Source organism: Nannospalax galili, unplaced genomic scaffold (genome assembly GCF_000622305.1).
Source record: "Nannospalax galili isolate Female #2095 unplaced genomic scaffold, S.galili_v1.0 scaffold319, whole genome shotgun sequence".
NCBI classification, from domain to species: Eukaryota; Metazoa; Chordata; class Mammalia; order Rodentia; family Spalacidae; genus Nannospalax; species Nannospalax galili.
This window is the reverse complement of record NW_008343413.1, coordinates 530,767-556,069: the sequence shown is the minus strand read 5'-3', so window position 1 is coordinate 556,069 and position 25,303 is coordinate 530,767. Positions and strand designations below refer to the sequence as shown.

General features: G+C 45.3%; 1 protein-coding gene across 3 annotated transcripts in view; it reads right to left on the bottom strand.

Moving 5' to 3' along the window:
* Mfhas1 (malignant fibrous histiocytoma amplified sequence 1) overlaps positions 1–21,578 on the bottom strand; it is a 113,079-nt gene extending 91,501 nt beyond the window's left edge. For 2 of the 3 annotated variants that reach the window (XR_607489.2, XM_008839643.2), the window contains exon 1: positions 18,040–21,578. Coding sequence is in view for 2 of the 3 variants with exons in the window: in XM_008839643.2 (XP_008837865.1) it covers positions 18,040–21,025 (2,986 nt within the window). In the remaining variant the exon portion in view is untranslated. The remainder of the gene's footprint in view (positions 1–18,039) is intronic. The other variant, XM_008839642.2, reaches the window with a different exon arrangement.
* Positions 21,579–25,303: the final 3,725 nt, after the last annotated feature.

Here is a 25,303-nt window from a genome sequence, read left to right as displayed (position 1 = left end):
CAGAGGGACTTAAAGCACAGTTATTGCCCCTTGCCCTCCAAGGTTGACTAAGTTCCAGGGGACTATGCTGGGTAGCTTTAGTGTCAACTTGCACACCTGGGTTGAGGGAGCCTCAGTTGGGGAATTGTTTCTATTGGACTGACCTGTGGCCATGTCTGTGGGAGGACCCAGCCCACTATGGGTGGTGCCACCCCTGGGCAGGTGGGCCTGTATTGCATAAGAAAGCAGGCTGAGCAGGGGCCAGGAGAGCAAGCCAGTAAGCAGCATTCCTCCATGGCCTGTGCTCCAGCTCCTGCCTTCAGGTTCCTGCCCTGAGTTCCTACCTTGGGCTCCCAGATGAACTGTGATCCAGAATACATAAGCTGAATAAACCCTTTCCTCCCCAAGTTGATATTGGTCAGAGTGTTTTGTCACAGCAATGGAGAAACTGGCTAGGACAGGGACTATGGAACATCTCTCAAAATGTCTTGTAACTGTGGTGAGACATCTGTCCTCTTGTTCAGGGAGGCCATGGAGACCCCACCAGATGGATTTGAACCAGTGTCCAGTGTACAAAGGGGAGGGTCAACTCAGAGAAAACATTTCCTCCATGCTTCCAACTGAAGCCAGACATGGTCAGGTAGGATCTTTGACATCTTCACATAGATGGAACTGGTAAAAGAAAGGAGCCAGGAGCTTCTCCCAAGGCCATGAGGAACAGATCCTCAAAGGACCTTAAGTGTAAATATAAATTGATTAATTTGGGACAACTGTATGGTCTTAAACACCCAAAAGGAAAGTATAACCAAAGAGTAAAATCATCAGCATATTTCTTTAAGCATTTAAGGAATTACGCTTCTCAGATATTAGGCTTAAGTCCATATAAAAACTTATTTAGACAATTATTTCTCATTGATGATTTTGTTCTGAATCAGAAAGTGTTGCTCAGATGTTAGACTTCAAATCTTGGTCTGCAATACTGTAGTGCCCATCTGTACCTAAGGGAGACACCCCACTACTGTTCTAAAATGATGGACAAATTTGTTTTCTCCCCCTATCTAGAAGCCTTTGAGAGGGAACTGACACTGATTCTAACCACTCCAGTAGCTATCAAAATGCCTGAAAGCAAATCCTAAATCTATCACTCTTGAGTCCAGCCTTGGCAGACAAAAGAAAAATGAGGAGGAACCCAATAGAGGGATGCTTTTGGAAGCTCTTGCCAAGAAATGCCAATGGACTATCATATGAACATTTGAAATTTGCCCTGTTCTGACATTTTTCTAGCTCCCTGTCTAGAACTTGTAATGCTAATTACTCTTGCCTTTACTTCTCCTTCACGCCTCCTATTCATCAGTCAAGGACTTTTCTTTTCCCCCTAGAGATAAGAGTTATGCAATTTGGGAGTCTTTTAGATAGACCCACTGAAGGGGTACTCCAATTGCCTCACCCTGGGTCCCTGTTAAGCATGGAAGAAGCCAGAGCAGTCTGTGTCCTGATTCCCTATCCACAAGCTGGGTAATCTCTTCAGAGGATGCTGTGATAAGAATAGGAGGTAGGAATTGGCTGGGCAGTTAGAGTAAAACAACCCCAAAGAAAAGTAGCCAGTTTCTTGGCTAAAAGTTAAAATGTCCTTGGGCCTCTTAGCAACATACTCCGTTCCAAAGGGCAAAAATGCTGAAAGTATTTGGGAGCTCTTATCTAATCCTTAAAAGATTTTAGGGTTACCTCTTTAGAGGGGGGAATGTTAGAGTAGCGAAAAGACCCATTTAAAAAAAAGAAGAAAGAATAATGAAGTTATCAGAAAAAAAGTGATGGGGAGATATGAGAGGAGTTGGAGGGGAGAAAGCAGGTATGGATTTGATCAAAACACTTTATGTGCTTATATGCCTGTATGAAATTCTCAATAATTTTTTCTTTAAAAAAAAGAAAGAAATGAAGATCTTTATTCTTCAGCAAATGGCATTGATTACAAATCAAAGACTATAAATCTTCTGGAATTTATGCACCATCCATCAGAGGAGGGAGGCTAAATAACCCTAATAAACCAATTAAATCATCAGCCCTGTTGAGACTAATGCTATAAAATCACATCTGCTTTTCTGTTTTTAAAGCAAATGCCCCAGTTTTCACCTCACAGTGGTTAAAGTGTATCCTGAACTGTACAATCAAATCAAAGAGTCCTGAGTTTGATATGACCTTTGAGGAAACTGAAGCCTGCAGAGGGTCTCAGGTGTGCCCAGAGCCAAGGGAAGAGCCTACTCTGCCTCCTTAGCACCTGAGACTCTGTTTCCTTGGTCCCTGAGGACCTTTGGGGCATTTTTCATTCATTACAGTCTGAATGAACTCAAGTGGCCACTGGACTCCATTCTCTCTCCACTATAATCTATCTTCCATGCTGCTGTCCTGAGAGCTTCTAAAATGTCAACCCAACTGTTCCAGCTAACTGTTCAATATCACCCTCTCATTCTTGGGGGGGGGGGTTAACCAGGATTAATTTTAGCATTATATGGAGCGTCTAATAGTTTTTTTCTAACCAAATTAAAAAAAAAAAATACAAGTGATATTTAATCTGCAGGCATGCATCTTCCAGAGGCCTTCTGCCCGACCCACCTGACTCAGGTAGAGGTTTTTTTCCTGTCTCTCCCATCCCTGAAACCCTCTGGCCTTTGAACTGATTAAGGCGCTCAGGCTGTGTGTGACTGTCTGCTTTGCTTCCCTGGCTGGCAGCTTCACTTTCCTGATGCCTCATGACCTGCCCTGTGCCTAAGTCATTGCACAGCCCAAGTTCATGTTCACAGTCCAGTCTCTAGAGTGAAAAACAGTCACGTGCATTTCCCACATGCCATTCCATTTTTCATTTGAATAATCACCCAGTTTGATAGGGGTTAGCTGTCACTTTCTCCTAAAGCTGTACAGGGCAGTAATAGAGTCAGCTGGTTCCACTGGACAGTCTGGATGCTGCTATATATTCTGTGCCCAAGTTATTTAGTCCTTTCATGCCTCAGTGTTCCTCATCTGTGAACAGGGACTGTGGTACTCAGGAAACATTTATCAAATGTTTACCATATGGTCAAAGCTACTCTGAGGCCTGGGTATCCATTCATTTAGTCCTTACAACCTAATGAACCCAGGTGCAAATGCTTAGGAGCTGCTAGCATTATTCCTGTTCATTATCAGATGAAAAAGCTGAGGCTTGGAGATGCCAAGTGTCTTCCCTGAGGTCCTAGCCCACTGCCTTGGACTTCATGTGATCATAAAGGATGCAAGGGCTCCTTCCTGGTGCTGCTTTACCATAAAGCTAAAAAGTTATATGGCAATTCTCAGCTCTGGCTGCAGCTAGAGAGATACCTTCTCTGTGTTCACTTCCACAGGAGACCATACAGATCCTTTGAGACAAAGATCAAACCCTTTACAGAAATGAGGTAGGTTAGAGGAGGGGTGATTGCCAGAGGAGAAATGAAGAAGAAAGCTATTCAAACTATGAAAACACACACCCAGGCTCCAAGCATAAAACAACCCATGTAACACATGCTTCTGCATCCTCAGAGGCAAGAGAGCATGTGTTTGTGCACGGCTGTGAACAAAGCCACTGACACACCACCAGATTCTTCAAAATCAAATATTTGTCTAGAGCCAAAGGGCTTCTTCTCTAACAAAGAACAAAGGATAGCATTCTACGTCCTTATTCTTCCTCCTGATTTCCATGGATTATGATCTCAGTGGAGATTCCCCATGTACAAACGTGTCTTGAGTCACAAACAGCATCATCAATCAGAAGGTTTATGGACTGATAAAAACGTGTGGCATGAGTATGTGGATCCTGCAGCTCCCAGGATATAAGGCACCTAGGGCTGGCTATGCAGCGATATATCTGATCCTGGAAACAGGCACCTGTGTTTTTTTTTCATTTGTTTGGGGTTTTTGTTTTGTTTTGTTTTGGGCTAGATAAGAGAATTCTAACAGCCCTGGTAAACAAGATACAATCAGCCCTACTGTTTGGCTAAGTATGAATTCTACAGTATGTTACAGAGACAAGGCTCAGCTGAATCCATGATTTTCAAGAAGTGGCTAGGGAGGCCAATAGACTATTGATAGTACTGCCAGCTGCACTACAGCAGGGCCCATGGTCCCAAACTCATAGTCCTGAAATAACCAAAGAGAAAACCAGTGCATTTGCCTCCTCCCTACACCAAGCAGAAATAGAAACAATGTAGTAACTGGGGAGAAGCGGAGAGCTCTGTGCAGCATGTGTGCGCATTCGTGTGTGTGCGTGTGTGTGTGTGTGTGTGTGAAAGAGAGAGAGAGAGAGAGCTCACATCAGGATGACAGACATACCTAGCATTTGGGAATGTTAAATATGCACCTAGTTCTGCTTTAGCTCTTCATATGCATGCTGTGACTAAACTTAAAATAAAAAAAAAAAAAAAAAAAAAAAAAAAAAAAACTTCCCAAGAACACCTGTTCCGCTCAAGAGTCAGCAAAACATCTTGGAAGATGGGAGACAACCAGAGCTATACAATTCATTAGCCATCTGGAGGTAAGTGGTGTCAGAGAAGGGGACAGATGCATGCTACAGGAGTCTCTGCATCTCCTTTTTTGTCTGTACCCCAGGACACATAACAGCCCAGCTCTCAGCAGACTAGGGAGCCGTTTTTGGCACTACAATGTTCTGGAAAATTCACATTTCTATTTTTAGTGCTTCCCATGCAATTCATGAGCAATAACCTCTTGAATCAAAAGCACCTCAGCTATGCCAAGAGTGAAGAGAGTCCCAGTGAGTATATTTTTTAATAGCATGCTCAGAGAAAATATGACGTACCCTTTCCCTTCGCATTATCTACAGTGATTTGAGTATTCAGGGTGAGGTGAAATATTTTTAAAGAACATATAGTGAAAACCCCCTTGCTCTAAGAAGTTGACTAACGACTCTGTTGGCATGCAGGGAAATATACCGGCAAGTATCTTTGAAATACGAAAACAACTTAAACAGGATTTCATTGTGTACTGTTTTTCCAGGTCAAACACACTTTAGTGAGCTACATTAGACCCATTCTTTATTCATTATGCACAGAAAAAAAAGAAAGCTCTTACATTTCAAACCCCACAGAATGGCTAAACAGAGGCAGAAGCAGTGCTTTGGGTCAGTAGGGACATGATTCATTACCAATTATTTTCCATTAATTTCTATCATTCTTACTGTCACAGTCTTATTTTGATCAGCAATCCACATATTTATAAGTGTACCAGATTGTAATTATTGCTCCATCAAAATACTGCATCACATGATAATGGATGAATTAAGCTGTAAAAAGCTTAATTATGTTCCAAACAATCGCATTCCAACGTGTATCACAAAAGCCAATTAGAAGCTTTCATCCACAAAGCTAAACTTTCAAAATTGCCAAGCCTGTTTCTGTCCCACCACTTTGATTCAGAGGTTTGTCTTTTTCTAATTGTGTCTCAAGAGTGTTCTGAGTACAACAAGGGGCTACTACATCATTGAAAGGTTTTGTGTTTTTTGTGTTTTGTTTTTTTTTAAAGAAAAAAAAAAAGCTCATTTCTTACACCTTGTAAAAGTTCCAAGATTTGTTGGTACAGGCCTGACTTACCAGTACAGACAATGGTAGAGCATTATGAGGTACACTGTGTGTGTGTGTGTGTGTGAGCGTATATAAGAGGTCTACAACTGCTACTATAGCAGCATCTCCAAAATATTTCTTTTTTCAAATATAACTCATTTTTTTATTTATTGATTTTTTGTGTGTATATTTCATATATAACATCCCAAACAATCTTATTCATCTATATACCCACCCTCCCATAGCCCCCTCCCCCACTAAAGCCCACATACTCTGTAATCCCTGTTACTGTCCACTGTGTTGTTGGCACCCCAGCCGTTCCTGAGTGCTTGTCCAGCCACTGAGTCTAGTCAGCCTATCTAGAGTTCCTTGTTTTAGGAAGATCAGCTCCTCTTCATCTATCAGCAATCAGTTGTCAATATTCCTTTAGATAAGATTGGGGTCTGCTGTTCATTTTCCCAGTTCTATGCTGGGTTACTGTCTGGGAGTCTCTTGGGCCACCTGGCTAACAACTCAAAGGAAGGTATCTCCTGTCTGGCATTATTTCTTGTTATGTAGCCTTTAGCTATACACATGGACTCTTAAAAAATTATATTGATCTGCATCAGGCATGGTGGTACAGGCCTGTAGTCCCAGCACTTGGGAGGCAGAGGCAGGCGGATCTCTGTAAGTTCAAAAGCCAGCCTGGTCTACATAGTGAGTTCCAGGCAAGCTAGAGCTTCAGGAAGACCCTGTTCCCAAAAACAGGCCAAAAAAAAAAAAACAGACAGAAGAAGAATTATATTGATCCCTTAATCTTTGGTTATAGTTTCCTTTTGGGTGTTTAAGACCATTCAGTTGCCCAGATAAGCCAACTTATTTTTACTCTTAAGGTCGTTTGAGGATCTGTTCCTCAGGGGTCACATGGGCTTTTGGGAGGAGCCCCTGGCTGCTTTACTTTACCAGTTCCATCTATGTGAAGATAAGTCAAAGGTCCTGCTCGACTGTGGCTGGCTTCACTTGGAAGCATGGAGGAAATGTTCCTCTGTGTTGACCCTCCTCTTTGTAGACTGGACGCTGGTTCAAGCCATCTCTAAATTTTTAAGCCATCAAATGCCAGGTGCAGAACAGCAAGCATACCATGATCTTTTGGGAGTTAACTTATATGCAAAAACACACCTTATTTCCTCTGAAAGATCTCACAAGAAACATTTTACAGATGAAAAATGGAACTGAGCTTCGTGATGAGGGAGGGGATTCTGCAACTGGGTTCACAAGTACTACTTCTTTATTGTTAGTTAGGTATATGAGCAGGGAACCACAGTGTGATTCCTTCTGTCATCTCTCTGCAATAATGTTATATTTTTGTTTTGTTTTAAGTTCTGGAAGAAATTAACTGGAGTGAATGAAATTTAAAACTTAAGAAGAATTTTTATATAATCAAAGAGGTAAACAAGCTAGAAAAAAAATCCTAAATAAATCAAAAGCAACTTTCTTCACTATATGAGTTCATCTACACTGGTAAGATACTGTGATAAACAAACAAACAAACAAACTGAAAACCAATAAGATGATACCAAAAGATATTATCGGCAAACTCAGAAGTAGCAACATAATTAGGTAACACATATGAAAGGGAACATTCTCATTCACTAATTAGAACTCTGGGTCATCAGTGGGATACTGTTTCTATTAAATATTTGTGTATTTTAAAGATGATGGACATATAGAGGAAGCGTGGTGAGCCACACCTGGGATCCACAGGCAGCAGGATGGAGCCAGGTTCACGGGGTCACCCTCATGAGAAGCAATGTAAATATGTACTGAGACAACCACATTCTCTGTCTGTCACTCAGTGACTCTGCTTCAGAGATGGCTGCCCAAATAAGAAAAAAGCTAGTCAAGCCAGGTGTGGTAGCTCATGCCTGTAATCCTAAGGCTCACGATGCTGAGGCAAGGCGATTACCACAAGTTGGAAGCCAACCTGAGCTACAAAGTAAGACCCTGACTCAAAAAAAACAAGAAAAGATCATCACAGAACAAAACAACTGAAGTATCCAAATGGTCAAGGCAAGGTAACATATGGTTAAGTAAATACAGCTAAAATCACATAGCTATACCATTACATGAGCATTTTTAATTATTGTAGGGGTAATAATTCCCTGAAATTTTATGGATAATAGCTTAGGGTTTTTTAAATCAATATTTAAGTTGTTTACACAATGAGCTAACTACATATCTTAAGAACCTAAGCTTAGACATGAGGGGCTGGAAGAAACAGACCCCAGTGGAATGGTTAGGTTATGTATCAGCTAGGGGTGAATTTTTATTCTCTTTAGCCTCCAAATTCATATATGTTATAATATGGGGAAATGCATTTTTAAAGATCATAAGGTGTTTACGAATAGTGGCGACACTGTGTCCCAACCCAGCTATGAAAACAGAAGAGTTTTATCCACAAGCTTATTAGATTTCCAATATATGGTTTAGACTTTGGTACCTTCTGGAATATGGCAGAGTAGCAGCTGACATCTATGGTTCTAATCATATGTAAAGTGTCCTTCTGAACATTGTACCTGCATTAATTCATCCCTCAAAACCACCCTCAAGACAGAAACTATTATGACTCCCCGAAGTTACACAGCTGACAAGTAGTGAAGTAGGACAGAGCCCAGCAGTCCACCCCCAAAGCCTGCACACCTAACCACCAGATTAAAATGCTTCCATTTTAAAACATAAATCCCATGTTTCAAGTCTGAGCAGAAAAAAAAATAAATAAAGGCAAAATCAAAGTATATTTTACAATTTCCTGCAGTTCCAAGCATTTCAGTCAATATGTACTGGAGTGCATTTGTGTAAACTGAAAAGCAAGGACAGACAAACTAAAGTGTTAACAGAGTGATCAATGCAAGAAACCCTGTCTTTCTGTGCTGAGTCACATCCATATGAATGATACACATTAAACCAGTGTTTGAGTGTAAAGTTACTGAAAGTGGTACTTTCGGTTAGCCTGTAGAGTCATGATGGAGATGTACAGAGTTCACCGTAAAACACTAAGTGTGTTAGATTCAAATTTGCCTTTTCTCAGGGGCTGTTATGGCAAGATTTACAGAAAGGAAAATGAATGTTCTCAAATACTGCACCTGGATTGTCGAGGTATGCAGCTACTGGAGGTGGGAATAACCAACACTCCCTTCCTCCCTGTACTCAGACATGGAGAAAGTGACCAGTGTCATACTTAGACAAGGATTTACAGTGCAAGCATCCTGTGTAAACCATCTGAAATTACCTTTCCATTGGTCCAGCTGTAGCTGTCTTCTTTGGTCTCAATAGAGACTGCTGATGACAAAGCCTGTCCTAGAACAGCACTGGAGTTCAAGGGCCAGCAGACGTCACTGTCAATGCTTACTGATCCAGGAATGTCATTTAAATACAGATGCCACCTCCTTATCACAACTCCTAAATGCTCAATGCTTTGGGCATACAACTCATGCCCTACCGCTGAGTTCAGTGCCTGCTTTACCTGCTGAAACTCACTCTACATGAGATGCCCTTCTGCACTTACTTCTTCTTATGGTCACCTGGAAATCACCCTTAAGACGCAACCACAGAGTGGCCTCATGGGAGCTCTTGTAATGTTCTCACTCACATCTAGCTGCCCCCTCAACCAGCACTGCACTGGCCCCCGACTCCCTACAGGCCCAGCTATTAGTGATATGGAAGGGGAGGAGTGCAGGACAGGAGCTGCAGGCTACATGTTGGGAAACCCAAGCTCTCTGAGAGGCAGGCAAAGATTGAGGGCAGAAGGTTGGTGGAACCCCAGAGAACTCTTATTCTGAACATTACTTCTTAAGCCTCATCTTCTCTATCTGAAAATGAAGGCAGTGATAATACCTACTTCACAAAGATCCCCGCCCCCCATGCAGCACTCAGAGGTCTCTAGAACATAATGAAAACTCAGTACTCATTCAGTCTCATGGCATCCTGCAACCCTACCCCTTCAAAGACTGACACAAGGGCAAATACAAGAAATAGCCTATATGGCATGAAAATTAAACAATAACGAAGCTGATAAGCTGAACAAAGCACCTAAGAGAAATGTCTTTCTAGTTTACATTTTTCCCTCTCCATTATCTCTCTAAAATTGTGTGTGTGTGTGTGTCTGAGATAAGCATGTTCATATATTTGTGTGTGTGCCAGTGAACATAAGTGTGTGTGCATGCATATGGAGGCCAGAGATCAACTTTGAGTATTGAGTCAGGGTGTCTACTATAAGACTAGCAGGACAGCAAGTCCCCAGATCCCCTGTCTCTGCCTTCCCAGTGCTGGATTGCAGTTACTTGCATAACACCTGGCTTTTCACATGGGCTCCTAACCCAGGTCCTCAAGCTTGCATAGCAAGCACCCTACTGAATGAGCCATCTCTCCAGTCCCTCCATAACCTTTTTCACACTCCCTCGTTTCAAAAACAGAAGGGAGCAAAAAGGGGGGTAAAAGGTTGGGCTGCTACCCCTTAATTCATGGAGTTATAACAGAGTCTTGATACAATGTCAACAGTATATTATCTTAGGAGCAGGGAGGATCTGACACTATTAACTCTTTGATTCTCTCAACATTTAATGGGCTAATGATACAAAAACATCTTAACAGAGACGCCTGTAAGCAGAAGTCACAGGTGCTCTAACAACATCCAGTTTAACTTGTATAGTCTTTGAAGTCAGTGCTCAGAGTCTTTGGCATTTGGAATGACTGATGGCTTTGAGCCCTTCCAAACCACAAGCAAATCCATAAGTGACTGAGAAAATGACTGAGAAAGTTTTCAGCACAAAGGAGACTTTCTTTGCCTCAAAGAGAATGATTTGTTTTGAAAGGTTTCACAAGGGCTCGGATAGGATGCTGATACCAGTGTCTTCTCACAATCTACCTAAGGTTTCCTAGAAATAAATGATCCAGACTCCAAATCAATTTTAAAGAAAGATTTGGGCATTACTTCCTACCCACTCCTTATCCAGCAAATTCGAAGTAGGAGTCAGTTTCACTTGCTATGAACCAATTATTTTTTAAAACAAAAGCCAGATTTTCTCTCACTATCAATCTCTCAAATGTGAAAATGATTTTCTCTCTATATGAGTAGATTCCATAACTGAAGAGCCAACAATTGCACTAATCTAGATCCTATCCCAGCTCCTCAGAGCCAAGGTCACGTGTTTTATTTTACTCCTGAAACCCAGTTCGGCACAAATGTGTGCATACAGCAGGCATTCAAACATCAGATGGCAAAAACGAGCTAATAATTTGTATTTTGAGATATTGCTACCTGACCCCCTTATCTGCTTATTTACCTATGTGACCTATGGGCTAAGCCCGTCTGGAGAACCACTCAAAATTTATGAAAAAAAAAAAAAGAGCTCCCTGGAGAAGACAGCAATTCCACAGCACCACTTGTACCTCTCTCCCACGTGCTCTTTGCTATCTGACATGGGTCTGTCCCCAGGAAAACTGTACCTGCCACAGCTGGACTAGAAGGCCTGAGTAGCCTCACCAATCCTAACAAGAGGATCCCACCAAAACCATATGAGTGGTGGCTAATCAATAATGTGTCTTGAGGCAGCCCCTAAGCACTTACTCTCTTAAATCATGCCCTGCAAAGTTTCTACCTGGAACCTGGTGGGAGAATACCCAGGTGAGTCATCCCAGGAAGGAGCCCTGCCTTGTGCTCCTTGCCTGTACAAGCTCAGAGGTTGGGCTTGCAATATGGTGAAGGCAGGAAATGCCAGAGAATTGCTTGTGTTGACTTCAGATTTGGCCAATTCCTACCTCAAAAGAAGGAAGTAGGAGAGAGGAAGAGGGAAAGGAGTAAGAGAGAGGGCAAAAAGAAAGAGGGGAGGAAAAGGAAGAGGAAGAAGAACAGCTGCCACACCAAGCACTGGACCCACCCCAAAACGTGCCCTCTACCAAGCTTCTTTATGCACAGATTATAAGGTGAAGGAAACAACTGGACAACAGCCTGAGTGCCCAGGGCTAAGACCAGAAGCATCAAGAACTTTCCAGAAGCAAGCAGGGAGCAGCCTCCCGGCTGCCAGCATGACAAATCTACCTGCCTCCTCTGACCACCCTATCTATCCTACCCCCATTGCAGTTCTCACTGTTTGAATTATGTTCCTTCTATCAGCATACTGCTAAAGAGAGAATAACAGTTCATGGCTTTTCACTAATTAGTTTCTTTAAGAAACTAAGCCCCAGTATTTTCAGCTAGGAGATTATATTGAGGAAGGAAAAATGAGAAAATGTTTTTGAGCACTTAATGCCAAAAAGTAAAAATAACACAAAAATTTTCCCTTTCATTCTCTACAAAAAAAGTCAGACCTGGGTACAGTGTCTGGGAACTGTTATCTGTGTGACCACCACAGTAAGCAGCACAAGTAGGACTGTCTACACTGCAGCCAGCAACTCTCATTGTCTTCTCCGAGCTCAAGTCAGCAGGCTGAACCCAGGGCAGAGCTTCTGGAAAGTTTCTGGAAGAAGGCAGAGCCACTGAAAACATCTGCCTTCCTGAACCATTCTGCCTCCACAAGTCATAGCTTCACGCTCCTCCTCATCAATCCTTTCCCTCTTATGGAGGTCACAGTTAAAGGAAAGGCAGGGCATTATCAGAAGAAGGAGAACTATGAGATGGTGGGCTCTGGAGGAAGGGCACCCAGAACCTTAAAACAAATGTGAGGTCAGCCAGCTCCTAGATTGAACTCAACTTGGCATGCTGTTAACCTGCCCCTTACCCACCCCTCATCCATTTCTGTAAATGAGGGGATGTGTACAGAAGACAGGAGCATACATACATACTAGAAGAATCATGTGGGAAACTTCAAAACACACCTGAAGACAAAGAACATCAGAAACAACCCAAAAACCCACTTGCCAGGAATCACTTAGATAGCAGAATGTCTTGATTTCTTCAGAAATAACTAATGCCCCTGGAGGCCCTCACACCTGCTCAGTCATGCCAGGCTCTGCCCAGCAGGCTGTGCCATTGCTTGAAACATCAAAGGGCAAAGGAGAGTGGGAAACCCTGGGACACACTGTCATTTCTTACATACAAGAAGGAAAGCCTCTGGGCTCCAAGAAGACCAGTGGTCATGGGCTTTCTGTAGTTGTCAGAGGTGTCTATCAATCACTCTGGGAACCAGAAGGCATGATTTGCTGACATCAGAGCAGCACCAGAGAATGTATGCCAATATGCACTCATTTCCCCTGAAGGTAAGGCCACCAACACCAGGAACTGGTTTTACAGTCAGAAAAGCTGAGCCTGAGAGAGTAGAGCCTGGCTGAGTGGGCCTGCCCCAGACAGACCTTCCTGGTATATCTCCACAGAGCCTCCATAGGAAGGACAGGCCCAGGAATGCCAAAGCTGCAAGAGACAAAAAAGGGCAAAGACTAAGCCAGCATTGCCCTGGTTTTCAACAACTCAACCAATAGCACACTAATAGTGGTTGCTGCTGGCTCTTAATCAAAGTAGCTCCAATGGAAAGGAGCGAGTTTGGAGAAAGCTACCAGAGACATCCACCATAGTACAAGCCCTTCCCACACACCCCTTCTTATGCTATGGGCAAAGCCCTGAACTCTTTCCCAACCACAGGGTGAGCACCATTATCCTAGACGGTTCCCTCCCCCATTTCCCTATATCCTGAGTGTGCCCCCTCAGAGTGTTAGATAGTAAGATAGCATGAACGGAAAGAGCTGAAGTGGCCAGAAAGCGAGAGAAGCAGGCAGTAGACTACAACATGAAATATATGTGAACAAATATAATCCTTTCTCCTGGCAATTTTCAGTCACCTGGGCAGGGACAGCCTTGAGAGTCCATCCTAGAATTCAAAGAGGAGGCTCTTAAATCTTAAAATAATCTGGGCGCTCCCAAGACCTCCCCAGCCTTTCAACTGTATTCTACACAGTATTTCTTTCTTTCACTAATGTGATTAAGGTCTTTCTTTATATGTGGGACAAAGGCCTAGGGAGTTCAAAGAGGCATGTTTATAAAAATAAAAGCCAAGGGACATCAATATTAATAAAGATAAACTAAGAAGATGTTGGATAACCTTTGTGAAATTAAAAAATAGTGACTAATTTAATCCAAACAACTACGTCATACTCAAGTTCCAGGAATTCTAAAACTTGAAAATAATAAGGCAAGAATTTTTCTTTGCTTCAGTGATCAAAATGTAGGGCCCGTTCAAGGACAAGAGACCAGTCCAGGCCCAGTACCAAAGCCACAGCATCTGAGTGGGGGAAGCAGGACAAGGTGATATTCCCATGGCAGTGCTACCTGGGATGACAGAGCACAACAAAGAGATTCTTCTCATAAAACAACAGGCATTCATCAAACATCTGAGAGACCTTCCAGAGACTACAAAATCTTGGGCAGTTCTCAGTTTAGAGGAAACAAGTGAACAATCTAACCAAAGAGTTATGACACACACCACCCCTGGTACAAGACAAAATATGCTAAGCATCAGACAGTACATACAGTTAAGATGGGCAGACACAATCAGACAGGCGCACCCTGTCAGATAGGCACATGAACTCAGACAGGTATAGAGAGGCACATACCATCAGACAGACACACCCAGTGAGTAAAAAATAAAGGAGTAAAAGGTACTTGTCAGAAGATAGGGGAAGGATAGGGAAAGGCTCTGTGTGAGCAAATGTGGCCAGAGTTAAAGAAAACCACACAGCTAATTTAGTCTACTGACTTAGATTGCTTTCTCCTTATCTTAAAAATTACCTGTCATAATGTGGAGGACAGATATTCAATGAAAACGCAAACTCGAAGCAAGCTGGTCTAAAACACATGTTTCAATTTAAACTCATACAGCATCAGTTGACTGTTAAAAAGGGTATTAGAGCACTGTAATCTTGCTACAGGCCAGTGTTTTAGCCACCAAGTCCTATTCAACCCATCAGCCAACCTCTGACTTGCCCAACCACTCTGCTTTAAATGACATGTTGGCAAAAGACAATAAAAACACAACTGACTATCCTGCAGGAAGAAATATGCTCTAGAAATAAGAATACAGGACCAATTACAGAGCAGGAAGGGAAGAAATATAGACAAAAGTCAGTATCTACAGAAAGCATTAGATTTTCAGTGACATTTTAAAAATTTACTACTATATGTGCACACATACTCGTGTGTGTGGAGGCCAATTCTTTCCTTTATGTGGGTTTTGGGGGATTGAACTCAGTTTGCCAGGCTTGCAAGGCAAGACCTTTCCCTGCCTAGCCACAATGACAATTAGTCATCGCACAGACCTCCCTTGAGTTTCCCAAAGAGCCAGCTATACTTCAACCCCACTACCTTAAGTAAGACAAATATGGAACCTCTTGGACAGTATGATTAGGTATTTTCTACCAGAACTTTTAAAACCTGAGGATTTCCAGAACTAAAAGGAGAAAAATCTAGCACGCCACACCATTCAGCCAACCATAGAAGTTCAGGCAGTAAAGTCAGGAAGACAGGGCCAAAACAGGCTTTTCAAATAAAAATGTTTTAAGGGTCACTAAGGCAACTGCAGGCTTCCCTGTATAATAACAAGCAGTTCAGGAATTGTTATCCACTTTAATGTCCCAAAGCAGAAAAACTAAAACTTAGCTTTCTAACCAATGGACATAAAATCATTAGTTTACAACTAAGTCACCCAATTTTTTTTTGTTCCTAAAAGAGCAAAATAAATTCATAGTAATACAAAAGGTTACATATGGATTCAAAAGGTTCTGTTGAGCTGGCTGTGGTGGCACACACCTTTAATCCAAGCACTTGGGAGGCAGAGGCTGGTGGATCTCTGTGAGTTCAAGACCAGCCTGGTCATATATAGCAAGTTCCAGGCCAACTGGGGCTAGAGAGACACTGTCTCAAAAAAAAAAAAGGTTCTGTTGAACAGATACTCAATGACTCAATGACTGTGTTTTTCATGCTTACACTAATTAACTGAACAGCCAGCATTATAACTATCCCTACATGACCTCAATTATAGCATTTTAGCTCTTACCAAGGGTTTCAGAATTATGACAATTACTAATAAGTGAAAGGCTTCACAAAAAAAAGAAAACACATGCTCTTCCTGTCTTCATAATGTAAAGAAAATGCACTATTATCACCTGTTTGCAATACTCTCAGCCCTTTGCTACTTTTGGAAAAAAAAAAAAAAAAAACAAAAAAGATAACATTTCTGATTATAAAGAAGACAGAAATAGTCAGTCTGTGTTATAAAAAACTGATGGCTTAGTCCCATTCAATATATCTACAGTACAGACTTTACAAATTTGCACCGTTTCTGACCTCAAATTGAAAAAAAAAAATGTGTCACCCTTAGAGCCCGGACACCCAGTCAGGTGTACCTTATTTGAAGGTAAATGGAGAAAAAAATAACAGGAGAATGTCTTCTTCTATACCTCAGTGCTAGCTCGTCTGTGCAATAGATGACTGCTAAAAATTAAGAGCAGAGATTAGAAAAAATATTCCAGCCTCACTGTTTGACTTCTCAAAGAATTTCTCAGCCCAGATCTTTCCTTATTCAATAATCTATGTCCTACCCTTTGTCGTTAATGACATCAGTTTAATTCATGCTCTGTCTCTGCAGTAAGAAAGAAATGGTCTCAGGGAGTTCCTTCAATAGAGTGCCCTGTGAGTATACAACGCCCAGTCACTCTGTACAACTTAGTAACATGATAATGAAGTGTATCACTTCCATGAATAAAAGACAATGACAATGAGAAATATAAAACACACTGAAGTGTCCACAAAGTCAGGGGCTGTGACAAGATACCAGATAATCATACAGAATGCCTGGCTCCATTGGCTGGTAACCCAATATGGTGGCTTTTTCAAGCTTAAGAATTAAACTCATCCTAGATCTAGGGCAATGGAAAGGTATTGCCCTTGGAAATATTGGTATCCTATTCCTTCCTGATACTATTACAAGCTACATTCTTGTTGGCACTCAGGCCAGGACAAAGGGCAGAGTGGCATTCAGTCTTCTGTTTCATCACTCCTCAGGGTGCCCTGGGGATGGGGGACCAAGGTAAGAAAGGAACAATAGCACAATTGTTATAGGATTTGTGCTTAGGACACTTGTAATGCTATTAACCAAGTGAACTGCACTCCAACCAGCTGTTAAAGAATTACAAAGGTCGAGAAAACAGTTCTCAGCTAAATAACCAGGGAGGAAAAAAAAATCCCAGACAAAGAAAAGGAAAACTAAGGAGATAGTAAAAGGATCAGGAGTCCCAGGATTGGAAGGAAGGAGACAGGTAACTGGGGAGCACAAGGGATTTTTTTAGGGCTGTGCAACTACTCTGATGACACTACAATGATGGACACATGTCATTCATTACATATTTGCCCAAATCCACAGGAGTGCCCAACACCCAGTCATATCTAATGTAAGCTAGGATTTCCAGGTAATAAGAATGTGCTCAGGCTAAGGATGAAGGGATGTTGAGGTCCTGTGGAGAGGAAGACAAGAAGGAAGGCTAAGGATATGTGAGAGAATGGACTATGTGGAAAATCTCCTTCTGTTGCTGTACTTAAAAGTGCTCTTTAAAAAATAAAATATTTTTTTAAAAATCAGGCAACTGGGCCTCACAATATCTCTTGCCTACAATGGTTCACAAAAGAAAAACAAAAACAGAAAAATCTATTGGAAAACACACTCCAGGAGATTCTTTGGTTTTCTTTCCTCCTCCTTTCCATCACTTTTAACCACTGTCAGAAAGCCCCATTTACCAAGAAACAAATCTTAAGATGTCTATAAAGCTTTGGTTTTCTTTCCTCCTCCTTTCCATCACTTTTAACCACTGTCAGAAAGCCCCATTTGCCAAGAAACAAATCTTAAGATGTCTATAAAGCTCAAAATTGCCAGGAAATACCCAAGAAAACTCCCATCAGAATTTCAGTGTTTTTGTTTTTTTTTCCCTCTTTCTCCAAAGCAACTCTAAGGAGGCAGGTATGCATTACAGTCTACTCTGCACAATCACTCATCCCAATTACAGAACATTCTTTGGAATTCCTAAGGAAAACTGAGCCACAACTTTGACTTGATGACCACACTGGGAATTTAAACAAAAGAATACACCCACTGGTACAACTCAGGCTCCTCCCTTTGACATGTGTGTTACATGAGTGAGAGCTGAGGTCCAGCACATGGCTAATGTCACAATCAACTTCTGTGCAACCTCTCGAAATTGTGCTCCACAAAAATGTGACTGACTGGAGGAGACAGGGAAATGTTATGACTTTGGGAGATTAAATCTCCCTATTGGGAGAGGATGACACTAGTGGCTGCATTTCACATGGCTTTGGCTTGTCCCACAGTCTTCCCGTATTTACCTTGAAAAGCTTTCCTGGAGAACATAGGAGGTTACAGAAATGCTCTGTCAAATAAGAAACAAATGTCTCCAAAAGTGCCATTTAACACAAACCACAGAAGGACCACAATCCCCTCTCACCTACCTGGAAAAGCGTGTGGGTTGGGTGACCCTCTCTTAAGGCACTTAGAACAGAGGATGTGCACGGTGTAATGCAGTCCAGGCCATTCCTGAAGTAGGACATTCAGTTCCTCTACCAAGGGCGTGATGGCCTGCCATGCAGTCCATATATTTGGTAATGATGCATGGCTGGCAATGGACAGGGTATCTGGCTGCAGGACCCCCTTGGCAGGTCTGTAACTCACCACCACAGGAACCTTCCCTCTGTATGCAAAGATTTGAAATTTACCATCCGACCTGTGCACCACATGGCTATTGATCTGGACACTGTAGCGAGCAAACAGCCCAGGAGGAAAAGTAAAGGGAAAACTATATTCAATCTGCAACTGCTCAGCCACAAAAGACTGCCCAGTCAGGTTGGTCCCATTAATCCAGGCCTCTGCGTGGGGCACCTCATTCTGCACATAGCATGGAAACTTGTACCAAGCAGTGGACCCATTCAAAGGCTTGCCTTTGGGCTTATTGAGACAGTAACAGAGTCCCATCTTCTCCAACAGCTCCAGCAGCAGCTGCAAGTCCTGCTGGGCCTGGACATGAGGCTTAAGCAGCAACCGAATGACATGTACTGGCAGGAGCCCATGCAGCAGAAAACCCTCCACATAATGATGGAGCTGGGTGGCCCGGAGTGGGTCCTGGCCCCGGGTGGGCATCGCTAGAGTGGGGAAGCTTTCCCCCTCGCCCTCACCCTCTCCACTGGTCCCTAGGAGTAGTTTATGCAGCAGCAAAGAAGCATCCCTCTGGAAAAAGACATTGAGGATGTCGATGAGGCGCGTAAGGTTGTGGAAGACGTGCTCCTTGAGAGCAGGGCTATCCTCAAAGTAGAGCAGCTTGCCGCTCTCATGCAGGTAGGAAAGGGCACTCTGCAGGCGGTCCTCAGTCAGACCTGCCTGCAGGCCCAGGCGCGCGGAGTCCCACCAGCTTAGCCACAGTCGTTGTGCCTGAGGTGGCTGGAAGTGCAGCTCCTCCAGCACCTGCCAGGATCGTGGCAGGACTCGATGTAGGTTAGGGAAGATTTCTCTATGCTCAGCTACAGAGAGCAGTTTGTCCCGGAGGCGTTGCAACTGGAGGGGGTTCCTGCAGCTAACAGGCAACACCGGGGAGAGGATCTGGAGCCGGTGGTTGAGCAGGTATTGAAAATGGGCCTTTCTCCGCCGAAGGTTCTTGTCTGAAACACCATAATAGGCTGCATGGGGGCTGGCAGAGCGCAGCTCGAAGTCCCGGGCCAGAGCCTCATCGACCACCTGGGCTAAACGGCTCAGGCCCTCGGCATCGTGCTTCTCCTGCAGGGCGATCTGGCGGTGAATGTCCAGACACTTTTCCTCCAAATCCCGCTCCCCGCACAGGTCTGCGTGTGTACCCACAATGCACACCACAGCGTGAGGCACCCGTGCACCCACCCGGTGCAAGAAGGAGCCCACAGTAGTGGGAAAGCAGCGTGGTTCATAAGTGGCCAAGTTGACCACTAGCACATACAGGGCTCCTGGGGAGAGGAAGAAAGGCTGGATCACCTCATAGCTTTCATCACCAGCTAAGTCATATACAATGAACCGCAGGCCCCGGGAGGCATCTGCAGTCCAGCTGGTCACCTCGATGCCCTTGCTCCCAGGGGGAGGGGAAGGTGGGTAGTTCTTCTCCGTGTCCCCTCCTCCGTAGCCTCCCTCCACTTTGTCCTCTGTGAGGCAGTGACAGAGCAAGGTCTTTCCTGCAGCCTTATGGCCCATCAGGAGCAGCTTGAGGCGGGGCTGAACGGCTGGCTGGGAATGAGCCAGCTCCTTCTGGTAGGCTGCAATGTAGGGGATCCCCTTCATGCAGACTTCATAAGGGGGCTGAATCAGTGGATTGTCCTTGATTTTCCACAGGCCCACCCGGGAGAGCTGGCCAAAGTTGTCCGGCAGCACAGCGATCTGGTTCCCTTGCAGCACCAGCTCCTCCAGGCCGGTCAGCTCCACAATGGAGTCCGGCAGGTAGCGGATGCGGTTATTATCCAGCCACAGGGTGAGAAGCCGGCCCAGCCCGGAGATAAGGGATGGCACTGAGGTGAGCTGGTTGCGACTAAGGTAGAGCTCCTCGAGACCCGCCAGCGGCAACAGGGCAGCGGGGAACTCCTCAAAGAGGTTGGAAGAGAGGTTGAGCATTTTGAGCCGTTGCAGGCAGCTGAACTGGGCGGGCAGAGCCTGCAGCCCGTTGTTGTCCAACATTAGGCTCTCCAAACTGGCCAACTCGCAGAAGCCGCTGGGCAGGATGCCAAGCTCGGCCCCACTCAGCCAGAGGATCTTGAGGGCACGGAGGGCACTGATATCCTCAGGTAGGCCTCGCAGCCGGTTGCTGGATACATCCAGCTCCTCCAGGGCCGCCAGCTGCAGCAGCTGCCGGGGAAAGGCAGTGAGCTGGTTGTGGTCCACGTCTAGGGTGCGCAGACGCTGGAGGCAGGAGAGGGAATCCGGCAGGTGCGCCAGTCGGTTGAAACTGACATCCAGATCCTCCAGATGGGCGAGGGCGCCCAGCTGTGAGGGCAGCGCCGGCAGCTGGTTGTGGCTCAGGTTGAGCTTGCGCAGCTCCCTCAGGGCGCTCACCACCTCGGCGCCGAGGACGGTCAGCCGGTTGTGGCTCACGTCCAGCTCGGTAAGGTGGTGGCCGAGCTCCGCTACCGCAGAGGGCAGGCGGGCAAAACGGTTCCTGCGCAGGACCAAGACGCGCAGACTGCCCAGAGCCGACCCCAACCCTTCGGGCACCTCGTCCAGGCCGTTGTTCCCCAGGTTCAGCACCTCAATGTCTCCGATGTTGGCCGGCAGCACCAGCTGGGGGGCGTCCGGGGACTCCAGCGCGTCGCCTCCCGCCCCCGGGCAGCTGAGGGTGAGCTGGCGCAGGTTGCTCCGTAGCTTCCTGGCGCGCAGGGCGGCGTCCCGCCACAGCCTCACAGTCTTCAGGTTGCCACTGTCCTTGCCAGCCATGGCGGGCCGGGTCAACACCCTCACGCCGGCACCGGAGCCCGCAGCTGCATGCTGCGCTGCGCCCGCGCCGGCACCCGGTTCCCGGGCCCACTCGCTCCCGCGGCTCCCGGGCCACCAGCCCCGGGTGGCCCGCGGATGTGGGTCCTAGCGCAGCCGGCGGCCCGGCGCCCGGAGCTGAGGGGCGGCGGCGACGCGAACAGCTCTGGGGGGCGCCGGGCACGCGGCACGGAGCGGGGCTGCGGCGGCGGGACGCAGCTTGCATTCTCCGTGCTCACCGGCCATGGGCGCGCGGGGCCCCAGGGCCGCGGAGGATGCCTGCTCCTCCTCCAGCTCCGCCCGCCTCGCGCCGCCTCGGTGCCGACTCCGGCCCCGCTACCCTAGGAGCCCCGGCCCCGGCGGCGGCGTAGCCTCCGCGAGCTCCGGGAGGAGGGCGGCGCTCGGCTCCGCTGCGGGCATGGTGCGGGAGCAGGGCCGGGGCCCGGGGGGCGGTGCCGTCTCCTTGTCTCCGCTTTCCCCGGGCTCGGGCGGGAGCGTGAGCGCCGCGTCCCCTGCGCAAGGAGGGCCGGATCGGGAAGCTACAGCGCCGCCCGGTGGAGCGGCCCCCCACGTGACCAGCCGAGAGGCCGCGTGTTACCGGCACCGCCCTGGGGGCGGGAGCTGTAGAAGAGCGCTGGTGCTGGACCGGGGAGCCTGACTGCGGTGGGGCGGGTGCAGTAGTAGGCACCCGGCCGGGAGGCGACAGAACATCCTCGCGGCTGATCTGGGGTGGCGGGTCTCTGGGTTGGGTTCCCCAGCATCTGGCTCTTTGTTGGCCCTAGGTCTCTCAGGGTCTCTTATTCATCCCTAAGGCGTAGAATTCGGCTAGCTTGCCTTATTCATTCTTCACCCGCTTTCCCATCCACGATATTGGACTGGCCGAATTCCGGTACCTGAGTGTCATTATAGCTTAGAAAGAGAGGATGGTTAAACGAAAGGCAGTTTGGGGAGTGCAGGCAGTCATAGTCATTAATTCATTTGATAAATATTTACTGGAGCCGTATTTTGTGCTAGGCCAACTAAAATCTAATGTTCAGCAACCCTTGTTTGAGCCAGCACCTCACCAGCCTGATGTGGGTGGTTGTGGCAGACGCGGGGAGGTGGGGGGGTGCGGGGTGACAGCAACGCAAGACGTTTTATCCGGACCATTCCATTTACCCTCACAACCGAAAGAAAAGATCTTCAATAGGACAGTACCTCCTGTTGCTCTTGTGGGCTAAAAAAAAAAAAATGCTGTTTCAGGAGAAATTCTCTGTGCAATGCTTAACTTGGGTTTTTGGGGGTTTTGGGGGGCGGTTGTTTGTTTTTTTGTTTTTTTCACTGAGAGGAAGTTCCTCTGAGATCATATCTACACTAAGTAAATGATTTCTTCAGAATTTACCAAAGCCTTGAAACTGTAGGCATCACCTACATCATTGCTTCCCAGTTGGTTGATCAAGAACCAAATAGTATTTAAATGCACCGTTTAACACACTGTGGCTCTACTCCATACTATAGTCCTTTGAGGATCATAGTCAGTGTGTTTGTCTCTTCAAAGAGAGAAACTAACATGAACTCCACCCAGTGGTAGTTATCAGGCCCTAGGCATGCATCTTGTAAAAAGGTTGCTCCCCTGGTAAGCTGGGTTCCAATCTTGGACATCTTAGATACTTTGGACAACCAAGGTGTGTTCACTCAGAAGGACTTCTTGGGAAACTAAATGCTCAAGGATTCTCATATGTTTTTCCAGAATCGGTCAGAATTGTACAAGAAAATGTCTGAATCATGGAGGCACACACACACACACACACACACACACACACACTTTCCAATCTGCCAGTAAAGGGTAGAGCCAGGTCTGATAACTCACCAGGTGGGATCTTCTCCCTGTGATATTGGGAGCCAGATCCCCAAATCCTCCAGACTTCTGCTTTTAATAAAGTGGAACAATCTGAAGCTCAGCCTGAGAAAGAAGCACAAGCAAAGCCTCAGTACCCTGCCCCATCTTAAGTGGCTCAACCTCAGTCCTAAAGTGGCTTAGATTGCATCTAAAGTAAGACTTGTTAAGCTCTTTCCCTTTGGAGGCCATCAGAAAAATTAGTATATTTCCATTGTAAGTGTTGAAAACTCTTCTACCCTCGGCATTAGATAATTAGTAATTTTGTTTATCTGATACAGACAGCTAGTGGGACCAAAGAATACCCTGGGGTCTGGGACCTGTCAGGCCTCAAAGTGTCCCAGCTTGACATGAATGAGGTGAGTGAATTTGCCCACAAGGAACTATCCTTTCAGAGCCCTCCTCCTGCAAAGTGCTAGTTACTTTCAAAGCCCTGCAAAGCTCCTATTGATAGAGTGATTTTTTTTCTCTCAGTGTTAGAGATTGAACTGAAGATCTTAAGCATGTGAGGCAAGCTCTCTTCCAGAAGTAAAACTAACACTGAGGAAGCTTGGTAAGAAGCCTTTGAAGCTGATGGTTTAAAAAAGAAATGCAGTAGTACGTGCCTGTTATTCCCCGAGTTTAAGAGGCTGAGGCCAACTTGGGCTACATAGTGAGACCATGTTTCTCAAAAACAAAAAAAAAGAAAGGAGTGCTTTCAAAGTCAATTTAATAAACACTAAAAAGATGAACCTTATTTTTAAAGGTGAAAGGGAAGGAAGGGAGGGAGGGAGGGGAAGAGAGAGAGAGAGGCTGATTCAGTATATGCCCTGGGCACCCAACCTGGTCATATTGCAGCTCCAAGTGGTTTCTGATAGACCAAAAGGACATGCCCCCTCCTCCATCTAGAACATGGTAGGTATGAAAGACCTTAAATTTCAGGTGCCAGCAGCCTCCAGCATGGATGGGAAGACCTATAGTTTCAGTCTGAAATGTCCCCATACCCTATACACTAAAGCTTAGTCCTTAGCATGGCACTATTGGGACATGGCAGAAACATGAAGCAGTGTGGCCTTATGGGAGAAGTTGGGTCACAGAGGGTATGCCTTCAAAGAAAATAATGTAATATCACCCTTCCTTCTTTCTCTCTTCCACTTACTAGCTGTCATGGAACAAGTACTGTGCTCTACCACATGCTCCCCATCATGATATCCCATCTTGACAAAGGCCCCCAAACAACAGTGCCACTTGACCCTGCACTGAGCCAAAATAAAGCCCTTCTCTCTCTAAGTTGACAACAGCAACTGTCTGTGATAGTAACAGAAAGCTGACTAATACAGGAAGGACAAAGCAGTACTTTGTGGTGATTCAAAAGGAACTGCTTATGAGCACATATCTAGATCTGGGTTGTGCATGGGGTTGTGTGCCCACATGACGTTTCACTGCTGGATGGAGCCCAGGTCAGGGATGAGTAGGAGCCACATTTGTTAGCACACTATAGCACATTTACATATTCAGGCATGTGGTATATAGACTTCTCTTACCCAGGATCTGCAAATGGTAAGAGCTCTTCCCAAAACAATCATTTCACTTTGGCTAGCAGACTCTGATTACTAGACATTTTCTTGACTTGGATGTTTATCCATGTTGTGGATCTAATCCCTGAACTTCAGAACCTTCCAAATGTAGGACTTTTAGTTTAAATTGCTTTCTTACTCCTACACTGTTGTCATGGGAGTGGCTACTCTATGGTTACATAATACCCCAGGCACAGTGACTTGCCCCAGAGTTCAGACCTGGTGTAGGACATGGGGAGAGTAGGTATGAAGAGTCGATGTCTTGAGCTAGGCCTTAGAGATATGTATGGGGAGAAAGAAGTATCCTGGGCATCCCAGATAAGGATACATTTACATATCTTCCAATACCAGTCTGAATGGAGGGACAGCAGGGTTACTTTGTTCTTATCCCTCACTCAGACTAGCCACAAACTCCAAGTGAGCTTAGACAGACAGATACACACACACACACACACACACACATTCTTTCATTCTATTTTCAATGTACTTAACTCTCCTCTATTTTGACAGATCTCTCTTAACTGGTACCCAAGCTGCAGTCTCCTTGTCTTACTTCCTTCCCTGTACAGTATTTTCCAAAGATGCTCTAGGGTGGTCTTCTTCCTCTCCACTAGTTCCATCCTGTCTTCTCATCAACTTTGCTTCTAAAAGGTCATCTCACCTTTTCCTTTTCCAGGAATACCCATTATTGAAAATGGTAAACTTCCTTTGGAAACATGCCTCTTCCTTGGTCTATAGGGTGTTTAGTGTCACATTACAGTTTGGGTTTTCAAAAGGAGCCCTATAAAGACTAATTGTTTCCTTCTAAGG